We start from the raw sequence: 12,723 nt of genomic DNA on the forward strand, positions 1-12,723 counted from the left end.
AAGAGATTCGGTTTAAAACATCAGTAAAAACTGCAACAACTTTCAAATGACTACCACCATGACCATAAATATCTGCACAAATAAATAGAACCACAAAACCGCACAAACAAATAATCACAGCTATTATCATAAATATCAACGGAGAAAAACAATATTATCTTAAGCAATATGCAATCAACTTCAATTTTAATTATGCCAGTTCACAAAACAATTGTCAAAAAGCCACCATCACCATAGGCTTCAGGTAAGGTTAACTGCTATGATAAAACTTATACTTACTAATGCGCACAGTCGATTAGTTGATATTCGTTGGACCGTTCGTAACACGCCTTAACGCCTTCATCATCCCAGAGCTTCTTCGCATGGTCAAAAAACTCCTGTGGAAAAAAAAATAAACATTTATATGTTTGCATGCTAAAAACATGCTAAAAAATGATTCAATTTCAATAACATTATTAAGCATTTTTAGAACTGCCTCACTTCATTTAAGAGATATTTCTTGAACTTATACCACTACATACTTCCAACTACATTCATAAAATGTGTTTTGGTTAAAAGCCTTTAAGCTGTTCTGGAAATAGACTGACTGATCACACCGGCCCACCACTGTGGATTCAGCGCTGCTTCGAGCACATCTCATTACGCAAGCATTCAAACGCTAGTTTCTTTTATTAGTTTGTTTGCAACTTTACATAATGTACTGAAACATTAAATCTTTTTTTAGCTTTATTATTTTCACAGACATGTACTTTTCAGAAACTCAATAATACAATATGCGATACAATAAAGCTTTAATTTTGTAAAATAAATATATTTAAAAACTGAAAATGATATAACCAACATACATGTTACACATTCTTTTTGTGAGAAGAAAGCATCCCTACAACTTCTGAAAGTGAACAGCAGTGTTTTAATGTAGCATTACATAAAAAGTAAGTGTCATTTTAACGTCAGTGTAAACCAGGGAGGTTTAGGGTTTCAGGTAGGCCTACATTAGGTTTATTTAACAACAGAAATTGAATAAATGTAAAAATAAAACACTGCTTAGTCTTCACTGTATGGATTAAATATACACTGACTCTTTTTAAAGCTATAAAATTTATTCAGGCAAGAGCAGTGAGTGATTTTCTCATTGTCTTTTGTTGTTTGATTAACATTAAGCACACAGAAGGAAGCAGGTTTATTAGGCTGCTGTCACTTTAAGAGCTGCACGGATCCAATATACTGTTACACGCCTGATTTCTTTCTTGACTGTTTAGTCCACTTAAGACATAACTGACTGTGTTTACGTGAATACTCGCTAAAACAGGCAATTTTTTTTGTGTGTATTTGGCCATATAAGCTGCGAGAACTAAATTCGAGATCATGCGCTGTCTGAGAGGCAGCTTTCTGTACGCCTGAGTACTTCGCTTATTGCGCCTATTAACATTTAGCATGTCACACATATGTAACAGTCATGTGTCCAGTCTACTCTCTGCTGTCTGCGTTGACCTAAAACTTGGGACTTTTTGTAATCTTTTGGAGTATATAAATCACGCAGTTATTGCAAGATACGCATATTGCGATATATACATTTGCGATATTTCGATATATATCATGCAGCCCTAGAAGAAAAATTCAAATATATTTCCTGAATCACTGTAAAATACCTACTGAAGAAACTAACAGCACAGGAACACTTTTGTGAGTCAATGTTTTGAAACACTTTAAAATAAAGTCTCATTTGTACGGAGCCCCTGAAGGGACATGGCGATGGGAAAAATGAGAGATGGGAGGAAAAAATGTATTTCAATGCGCAAAATTTTTGCATTCCCAAAGAAATTTTGCATTAGCACGCAAAAGCATTGATCTATGATTTTTCCTCCCATCTTTAGGGGCTCTATACATCATTGGTTAATGCATTAACTAACAATGAGTAATATATTTTTACAGCATTCATTAACCTTTAATGTTAATAAAAATGTTCATTTTAGTTCACAGTGCATTAACTAATACTAACAGATACAACTTTTAAACTAAAAATATTTTAGTAAATTTTGAGATTAATATCAGCTAAGATTAATAAATGCTGTAGAAATATTGTTCTTTGTTAGTTCATACTAACTAATGTAGTTAACTAACTAAAGTTAACAAATGAAACCTTATTGTAAAGTGTTACCAAAAATCTCTATCTGGATTCAGTAATTCCACCTTGCAAATTTGATGCATGTTTAAGGTAAACCAATAACACATGTTAGCAGTCAATATTGTATCTACCACCTGTTGAACCCAAGAGTAAACGGCAAACTACTCTCTAAATAAGAACTGAACTTACTGGATTTTCCAGTATTTACAATCCAAACATTCTAAAATTGATGAATTCACAAGTGAGTATAGATGTCTGCCATTAATTAATTAAAGAGAAATCCAGGACTTAATTTGAGCTGAGAAAAGATCTGTGGTCTAAAACTGTCTAATTACAGATCTCCATTTCAGCAGAATCCACACGGTCTAAAAATGACAATCTGAAAAAACAGAGAGCTGACATTTGTGCAATCAAAAGTCACAGGCTGAAGACATCTGCCATATCACAGTCCAACTTGTCTGCAAATGTGCTAGAATATCACAACAAAATAATACGGAAAATAACTGACCCCGTTGCGCACTGTCTAATGCTAACAAACAAAACTCAAGCACAGCAGAAGCATTTGCTAAGCTAAAGCTAACGGACAACATCAGTATGATAGAGAGAGAACTTAGAGTTAGTGTCAGTTTCAGTCTGATTCAGACAGATCAGATGAAATTCTTCATATTTCACTGAAGAAAAAAAAAATCCCAGAAAAACACCCAATTCCTGAGTTTTAACTTGATACCTTAAAACAAACAAAACTAAGAATACGTCATCAACAACTTTTCCATGACTTCCTTGTCTTCTAATCACTGGTAAAAATCAGTAAACCTATGCCAGACAGCAACTTTAAGAAACATAAAATGTCTACATCACAAAAATCACTCATTTACAAATTCAGAGACTATATTTTGTCCTGAGTTACTCAGTTTATTGACGACTAAAGTAATTGATGCAAATGCATTCAATGTGAAAACCTACATTGTGTTTCTCAGTCCCGTGGATTAGTCAAGGTCTCCTGGATTAGTCAATTTCGAAATTAAATCCTACATATGAACCCAAAATATTCCTCACAAACCTGTAATTTAACATAAAAAGCTTGTGGTTTAATTCGACTTGATGTGCTCATAAACAATGCATGACAAACCACAAACTGAACGCAAGCAATCATAGCAACATGCTAATCATATTATAATATGCATAATTATAAAAAAATATATATTTTGACTACTTGACTCCTATTTAATATAACTACAATATTTTGAGTATTGAAAACTGTGTAAATATACTCATAACCGAGTATGTCTGTAAATGCATTTTAAAAATTATTTAGGTTAGAAATGCTAAAACTTTATCCCACACTGGTGACACAATTATTGGGCCTTGTTTTTACTCTTATTCTTAAAAATGATAATATTTTCCACCTATTTCAATTGCAAACTCATACAACAACAAAGCAGTCAGCATCTGTCTTCCCATAAAGTAACGTTTCTCAGAAACATTCAAACTTTCAGCTAGTGGCAGGCACTTCACCTCAGGTACGTGATTTAAAAAAGACCAAGCCAAAGATTCATATTTTCATAAATCTGCAATCATGCAAAAGAGTCATACAAAACCTCTCGGTAAGCGGTTCAAAAACCTCAACACATTTACACAAATTCAAATGTCATTGAAAGCATCCTAGGTAAATTATGAAAATGAGGCTCCTTACCTGTGTATAATCAAAGTCAGAGAGCGGCGCTATGCTTTTGATATAGTCGATCCTAAACTGGTCCTCTGGATTAGCGAGTGGGACGGGTGGTATTAAAGTGCTCATTGCAGACACTATAGTCTAGAAATAAAAATGAAAGAGTTATGAGCCATGAGACTGTGATTAGATATAGAAAACTTCTAGAAACTAAGCGGCTCACTTACCACGATGGCGTCCTTCACATTTTTGCGAATGTCTTGAATTTTCTGTTTCTTTTCCCTGTATGTGAAAACATTTAAATTTAGTAAAAAGGCAGAAAAATATAAATAAATAAAATGCAAGGTTTAATTGCACATATGCAACTCCTTGCTCTAAGAATTGTTCACCCCAAAAATAATAATTCTATCATTATTTAATCACCCGTAAGTCATTCCAAACCTGTTATTTTTTAATAATGACAACAACATAAAAACAGTCTATATGACTTGTGCACTATATCTGAAGCCATACGATAGCATAGTGTGAGAATCAGCCTGAAACATCATCGCTTCTGGCAAATCGTAACCAAACATGACGTATCATGAAATGAAGAACGAGATATGACAGCTGAAAGATTTTCAGTGACTAACAATTTGAATTTCAGCCTGTTTCTTACACACATCTATCATATGACTTCAGAAGACTTGAAACGTCATATCTGAACTACTTTTATGTAGCTTTCTTAGAAACATAAATGCAGTTTGAAGCTGGATACACAGTTGCATGGAAAAAGTGCTGTGTAATGATTCTCATTTTGTGTTGCACATGAAAAAAAGACTGGAACAACATAAGGGTATTCATTTTGGCTCCTTTAAAGGGTTAGTTCCCCCAAAAATGAAAATTCTGTCATTAATTACTCACTCTCATGTCGTTCCACACCCGTAAGACCAAAAATTAAGATATTTTTGATGAAATCCGATGGCTCAGTGAGGCCTCCATTGACAGCAAGATAATTAACACTTCCAGATGCCCAGAAAGCTACTAAAGACATATTTAAAACAGTTCATGTGACTACAGTGGTTCAACCTTAATGTTATGAAGCGACGAGAATACTTTTTGTGCGCCAAAAAAACAAAATAACAACTTTATTCAACAATATCTAGTGATGGTCGATTTCAAAACACTTTTGTTACGAATCTTTTGTTACGAATCAGTGGTTCAGAGCGCCAAAGTCATGTGATTTCAGTAAACGAGGCTTTGTTACGTCATAAGTGTTTCGAAATTTCGATAGTTCACTGGACTCTGGCAGTTTGATACGCGATCCGAACCACTGATTCAAAACAAAAGATTCATGAAGCAGTGTTTTGAAATCAGCTAGATATTGTTGAATAAAGTCGTTATTTTGTTTTTTTTGGCGCACAAAAACTGTTTTAAATATGTTTTTAGTACCTTTCTGAGCAACTGAAAGTGTTAATTATCTTGCTGGCAACGCAGGCCTCACTGAGCCATCGGATTATATCAAAAATATCTTAATTTGTGTTCTGAAGATGAACGAAGGTCTTACGGGTGTGGAACAACATGAGGGTGAGTAATAAATGACAGAATTTTCATTTTTGGGTGAACTAACCCTTTAAATTGACAGTCCCCCCAAACTGTAAAGGTTAATATATATAATATTATACAATATATATTAATGTAATATAGGTTAAATTTGATTTTAAGTTCAACAAGCATAACTTGCCCAACAAAGTTCTGTCATTTAGACATGCTATTACTATTTTTAGTATGCAAAAAAAGTGTTTTAAAGAAACTTTAACACACCCAGAGGCCTGATAAACATTTAGTATTTGATTTTAGTCACTTCTCACCCATGCATTACCTACATCCAGATTCTGTACGACCATATAACAATGATGTTGCAGTGAAGCACTAGCTGATAGCACGTAGTGCTACATCACTATCTGCCTCAGCATGTATGAGGGTTTCCTTCGCCATGCCGAGGCTGAACACAGGGCCCAACCTTCATATAACGCCCTTACATGCACATATGTGTCACTAGGACAGTAAACATGTACTCACTCCGCATTAAACCCGTTGACGTGAAGAATTTTCATCTGCTTCACGATAGTGCTTTTGCCCGATTCACCAGCCCCTACGAAAGCAAAAACAGCCGTAAGAATACACGCAAAGTCTCTCAGATACTTCAGATATCACGGTGTGTTCTTCATATGTACAATCCGACATGCCAGATTGAGCTGTCAAACACGGCGCATTTAAAAACACAGCCTCGAATGGCTCTCGTATGTCAGATATTACGCCTCAAGTCTCCTCTTACCCAACAACAACAGTCGATGTGTGGCTTTATAAGCCTGTCTCTCTTTTTGCAACTGTTTCTCTATTTTCTTGTTGGCCTCTCGCTGTGTTTTCTCGTCGATGCGCTGGTCTTCGGTTTTACTGCTCCCCAAACACCCCATCTTACTCCCTCGAAGCCAATCTGTGCGCTGTCCTTATGAATGATCAATCCAATTCCGATTCCAAAGAGAGAAAATGATCCACAATAGACAGAAAAAAAAAAAAGGTCGCCGGGAAGGTTTTTGTTTCTCCTCCCTGTTACAACGTCTCAAGCAGTCCGGGCGTCATTCAAGAGACGGGATTGATAAAATTGATCACATATCGATCGGTAAGGTGGGATATGAACTTGCATCTGGATCCGGGGGTCTCTGTGAGCCCCTGCCAGGCGCTCTTCCCTTCTCTTCTGTTCTCTCGCCCTCTCTGTATTTTTTCTATGTGATATTCTCTGCCTGTATCTCTGCTGTAGTCTGTAACTCAGCACTGCCTCTGTCTGTCACACCTGGTATTGACCGGAACCAGGAAAACTGTTACAAAGTATCGCTGACTGACTGTCGAAACACTGTAACGAACGAGATCGAACGGATGTTTCAACGTAACAACGTGAGTGAAAAATGTTACAATGTAAAGTGTAGCGAATGTGACAATGTAGCAGATGAATGACTGGCGCTCAAAGTCTGTCGTTTTATACTGGAAAAAAACATATTAAACTAGTCTAAGCTGGTTTTGCTGATCTTAAATGGTTTAAGATGGTCTGCTACATCATTGTAGCAGACGAATGGCTGGGTCCTAAAGTCCGTCAAGTTTTATAACTGGAGAAAAAAAAACAAATATTAAACCAGTCTAAGCTTATCTGCCCCCTCTAAAACCACACTCAGACGACTGCATTATATATATATATATTGTTATTATATACTGTTTTACTGTGAACATTATTTACAATTACGAACATACGCACAACACTGATGCTGTTTTAAAATACTCTTGCACTACCTCACTTTACAACACTATACTGTGGCTGAACTAATGTTTATATTGTTTAATTTATACTGTTTATTGTTATTTTACTAGTTATTTATTACTTACTGTCTATTACTTAGGCGTCTTTTAGAGCTGCTAACCCCATTTCGTTGTTGTGTACTTTATCTTATCCTATATAATTTAGACATGCTATTGCCATTTTGCCAGTTAAATACAGAAATGTGACAGAGTAAAAACATTATTAAATGATTAAAATAAAAAGGAGGAAGACTGTGTTATCACACCGACTATTTCAAAAAAGGGAAATTTTGTTTAATAACCACAAATTCATCCTAAAATACCATTTTTGAGTTAGTGCACAACCCCTTTTACTCCAATGGTATTGCCAGACCTGGAAGGGAGTGAATTTACCACCACTAACTAGATGTGTTTCACTAAATAAATGCTTACTATAAAGGAAATAAAATTATTTCCTTAACAGTGACTTCAACAAGAAAGTCTGATTTACCTAGAAACAGTCAATATTCCTTATTTAATCTTATTAATAATTTTTTATAACGTTAATTATTTGGCCTGGCTGGATCATATCAGCACTGAACAGAAATATTTGATCATAAAATAGCATGTCCTCAAATAACTTCTTTAGAAACTGCAGTTCTCTTATTTTACACTCAAGAACAACATATGACTTTCACTTCTCATATAAATTCTAAAAAAAAAAAAAAAAGCTTAAAAATTCATGTGAAATGAAGAGTGTATGGTTAAACCATTAAGCAACTGTGGAAAACCATGAAATATGACCACTAGCACCATTCTTGTGAGTACAAATCGAACATGGATTGAAATTATGAGGAAGAAAAATGTAAAAGCATAATTTCCAGCACATCCACTGAGATATGCAAGGTCAGAAAATGTCTTCTAGTGGCTCAAATGGGTTTAACATACAGAAAACAGAAGCTGACATAGTCCATATGGTGGTTTGCAGATTTTAAATGACATTAAGATTTAGAAATTTTAATATAAAATATATAATATAACAATATATATATACACATGCATAAAACCACTGAGAACTTATGCCAAAAAAAAAAAAAAAAACTTTAGGCCAGACTATTTGCCATCCAAAAGAAGGAAGACAACAAAATTAGATTGAAAACATTTCAACATTGCCGCAGCATCATGTGAAGTTTTGTTCATTCAGAAACCACTCTAGTTTTATTAATTATTTAATATCTCAATCTCATAATTTATGTGATAGTTGGGCTCAGCTTTAAAGAATGTCTGAATTATTGTTTTCAAACAATAAAACAAAATAATTCATACCAAATAGCATTAAGTTATGTAAGTTCTACTTTAACAGCTGATAAATGCAATATAGATATATATTAAACACAATTCAAATAAATACAATAAACCAATATAATTCAAACTTCTCTCATAACCAGAGTCACTGTAAAAAATTATAAGATCAATAAGTCAAGGCAACATATGTTTTTTCATTACTTTAACCCATCAAAATAATTTAACTAATCTCAACTTAATTTTTTTAAGTTTCAACTAGGCAAAATTAAAGTTGAAATGACTTACAGCTAATTTAATTATACTTGCATTTAAGGCAGCAACTGAACTTATGTTTTAGGTTACATTAGGGGGGATTTTTTTTTTTACACTATATTCAAAAAACTCCTGAAATTAATACAATATATATTGATATTTATAGACAATTATTTCACTGCACTAGATTAAATGGAAGACGGTTTCTGGCAAAATTGTTGATGCCTGTATTTACTCAAGGACAAACGCCACATGTATGTTTCTGACCTAAAGCTCAAATCTTTCAAAACATCAGTGCATATTGCATAATGCGTTCATTACAATTAGCTAGCGATATGCAGTTAGGGCCACGCTAGAGCCAAAGTACACGTTCAGTAAATGATAAAACCTATTTACAGGGTGACAAAGTTCAGTTTACAGACCACATACACTTCACATTGCAATGCAACAGAAAGGAACAATACCAACTTGTGTGGAAGCATGACAACCTCATGTTTTCCCCTAAAGGATTCTCTATGGTACAACCATAAAGTTTCCAACACTTATAGGAGCTCAAGACCCCTTTTGGCTATTTACGCGTGAGGCATCCATTATTAGACAAAACATGTGCTATATAGGTCATTAAATAGGCTATTTCTGCACTTTCATTAAATGTAAGCTACTAGTTATTTTGCCCATTGGCAAAACTACCTGTTACCTCGACTAAAAGGAAATGATATTCACTTTAGGGCTGTGTCATCTACTACTTGATATAGCAGTAGTTACAGTACAACTTGTACAAAGACATTCCCAAGGATGTGTCATTCTTCTGAACTAAAAATAACTGTATCATAAAGTTTAAAGATAACTCAGTGAGATCCTTCATTAAAGTTAATTTATAAGCCACATCTTGGATGACTTCTCTCTCTATCTCCTTTTATCATCAATTTCTAAAAACCGACAACGCCTCTGTCTGCAGCCCAACTTATTTAACTGGCCTTTATGAAATTTCAGTCTCATAACACTGAATGCGTAAGGATTTGAGATGCCACACTGTATTTGGATTTGACTTTGGCCAACTATGTCAGAGTTCAAATGAGCCATGTGCCAGTAAAACATGCAAATTTGCCCTCTCCTTATAAATAGCTCCTAAATCACTGCTGGATTCGGAAGAAAAGGTTCTATATAGAACTTTAAAGGGTTCTGTCAGGCACTTCATATAAAGAACCTTTTAGGGGTTCCCATCATTTTATGGATTTAGTATTAATTATTTTTGTTATAATTCAATTTTTATTTTGATTAAAGGGGTGGTTGATAATGATTTCACTTTTTTAACTTTAGTTAGTGTGTAATGTTGCTGTTTGAGCATAAACGACATCTGTAAAGTTACGACGCCATAAGTTCAATGCAAAGGGAGATATTTTCTTCTGTTTAAGGACTACAACAAACGGCTGATAGGAACTACAATGAGCTTCTTCCCGGGTTAGTGACATCACAAACTCCAAAATGTACATAAACCCCGCCCCTGAGAACACTCAACAAAGGGGGTGAGGCCATGTTGGGCTGCTTTAAAGAAGAGGAAGAGTTGTTGTAGTAGAGTGTTGTTGCCGTCATTTTACGCCGGACTGCTTCACAAACGAGGGTCAATTCAACGCTGGATTTGCACAAAAGATTAACATGACGGCACATGCTAGTCGATGAGTTGAATCAACTCCACAGCAACTACATAAATTTATCCACTAACCATTCAGAAACGTCCAGTTTCATTCTAAAAGTTGTAACTTCTTCCTGAGTCTCTCCATCAGTGTCGACTCCGGTTTGAACAATGTAAGGCTGAACACCGTTACTGACAATCCTCATTTTGGCTGCGTGAGATTCTCCAGCTTTGTTGTTGTTGAGCAACCGAAGCGCAAGCTGTTAAAGCTCTGCCCTCTTCTGGAAAGCGGGCCGGGAGCAGCAGCTCATTTGCATTTAAAGGGACACACACAAAAACCAGGGGCAAAATAAGGGGCAAATTTAACAAGCTATAATAAATGATCTGTGGGGTATTTTGAGCTGACACTTCACAGACACATTCTGTTGACACCAGAGATTTATATTACATCTTGTAAAAAGGGCATTATAGGTCCCCTTTAAATTTTATGAATTAAACAGTTTGTAAACGTACTTTATCACAAAAAAAAATGAATAACTGTTAAATGTGAAAGTGTTATGCAATCTATTCTTAAATAGAACCTTTTTGGCATAAAACGTTCTTTAAAACTGAATCAAGAACTCTAGGATTCTATATAGAACCCCACTGAACATATTTAGGTGAGATTAACAAGTCTCCTGTCTTTCTTTATGTCAAGTGCCATTTGATATAGCAGCATATAAGAGTATGGAAAGATTGTAAATTCCCAGTGTGGGTTATGAAGTTAGCCTGTGCATCCTGTTATGAGTAGCAAAGGACAATAAATGAATGAAATCAAAATTGACAGGAAGTCTAATACTTTTAGTCTTAATGACTCATGCCTTTAGAAACACATATCCAGACATCACTTAGCAACATACCAAACTTTACAGCCCAGTACTGAAGACATATGTACTTTAGACAGAGGAATATGCTTTTAGAGCATTTAAAACATATAGTCAAATTACATACGCATTTTCAGTATGTTTCTGTAGTGTGTTGTTTAAAATCAAAGGTGCATGTGTGAAGTTTTGCAAGTTTAGTCGGTTCCAATTTAACTGAAAGTCTAGTATACTGTGTGTGAGTTGTCAGAGTCCCAGAGGTCAAAGTAATAGATTCTTTTACTGTGACTTATACTAGTGTCTTATCAAAGCATCGTGTACCTGCTGACAAACTATATGAGCTCAGTTTTATTTTCTGATATCTTACTCAATTATATGACCACAAGATCAATAGATTGTCTATGGAACAATCTTTTATATTTATATTTCTCTTCTATTTAAGTGCCCTAGTGTTATGGCTATAAAAAAGACTTATTGGTAAGAAAACACTGTAAATAGGACATAAACTACACCAAATAGACAGATAAAATAATGTATGAACATATAGAAGCCTGAACATATAGAAGTATTCTTAATGCCTTGTAATACACATAGCAATGCATTATATATTTTAATAAATAATTGTGGTAACACTTTAGTTTAGGGTCCAATTATTACTATTAACTACTTGCATATTAACATGCATATTACTACACTGTAAAAAAAATATTGTTGGTTTAATTAAAAAAAGTAAGTTACCTAGTTGCCTTAAAATTTTGAGTTCAGTGAAATTAAAAACTTGAGTTAATACAATGAAGATTGGTTTAATAAATAGAAACACAAAATATTATGTTATCTGAACCACATTATCTAAGTTGATTTGACAAAAGAAAAAAAGCTGTGATAACAAATCATGAAAATAATTTTTACAGTGTATATTGGGTGTTTATTAGTACATATTAATGCCTTATTCTGCATGACCATTTTCTACATTTCTTAATCCTACCCAATACCTAAACTTAACAACTACATTACTAACTATTAATAAGCAGTAATTAGGAGTTTATTGAGGCAAATGTCATAGTTAACAGTGAGAAATGGACCCTAATCTAAAGTATGACCATAATTGTAACCCCATTTTCACATTATCATATACTTTTAACGCAATGCAAAGAATTAAGACAAATGACAAATCCACCTCCAAATAATATTGTTACATTTACACATTCAGTTTTCCACTTAATCTGCAAATCACAATTTGGAAGCAGTTTCATAATTGATTTTGCCAAAAAATAATATTAGTATTATTATATAAATTTTTATTAATAACATATCCATAATGCATATTCTATTGTTGTTGTGTAATGGTGTCAAAAGCAGATATAAAACGATCATATTGGTATAAATAGACATTTAAACATCAAAATAATCGGTATGTTTCATTAAAATAAGTATTGATTGAACTCTAAACGTGTATTATGAGGCATTATGAAAGTATTGAGAATATGTGTTATATTCAGGTTTCAAGTATAGTGCTAGCATACATTTTAAGCAATGCTTTATGACGTCAATCCCTTCACATTTTCAGCAG

General features: G+C 34.2%; 1 protein-coding gene across 2 annotated transcripts in view; it reads right to left on the reverse strand.

Moving 5' to 3' along the window:
• The window catches only part of gnal2 (guanine nucleotide binding protein (G protein), alpha activating activity polypeptide, olfactory type 2), a 28,149-nt gene that overhangs the window by 14,406 nt on the left and 1,020 nt on the right, over positions 1-12,723 (reverse strand). The window contains exons 1-5 of one of the 2 annotated variants that reach the window (XM_051882468.1): positions 6,112-10,776; positions 5,856-5,928; positions 4,022-4,076; positions 3,819-3,938; positions 280-377 (exon numbers count right to left, since the gene is read on the reverse strand). In XM_051882468.1, coding sequence (XP_051738428.1) covers positions 280-377; positions 3,819-3,938; positions 4,022-4,076; positions 5,856-5,928; positions 6,112-6,250 — 485 coding nt within the window. In that variant the 5' untranslated portion in view covers positions 6,251-10,776. Of the gene's footprint in view, positions 1-279; positions 378-3,818; positions 3,939-4,021; positions 4,077-5,855; positions 5,929-6,111; positions 10,777-12,723 lie in introns of those variants that run through there. The other variant, XM_051882466.1, reaches the window with a different exon arrangement.

Source organism: Ctenopharyngodon idella, chromosome 23, assembly GCF_019924925.1.
Source record: "Ctenopharyngodon idella isolate HZGC_01 chromosome 23, HZGC01, whole genome shotgun sequence".
NCBI classification, from domain to species: domain Eukaryota; kingdom Metazoa; phylum Chordata; class Actinopteri; order Cypriniformes; family Xenocyprididae; genus Ctenopharyngodon; species Ctenopharyngodon idella.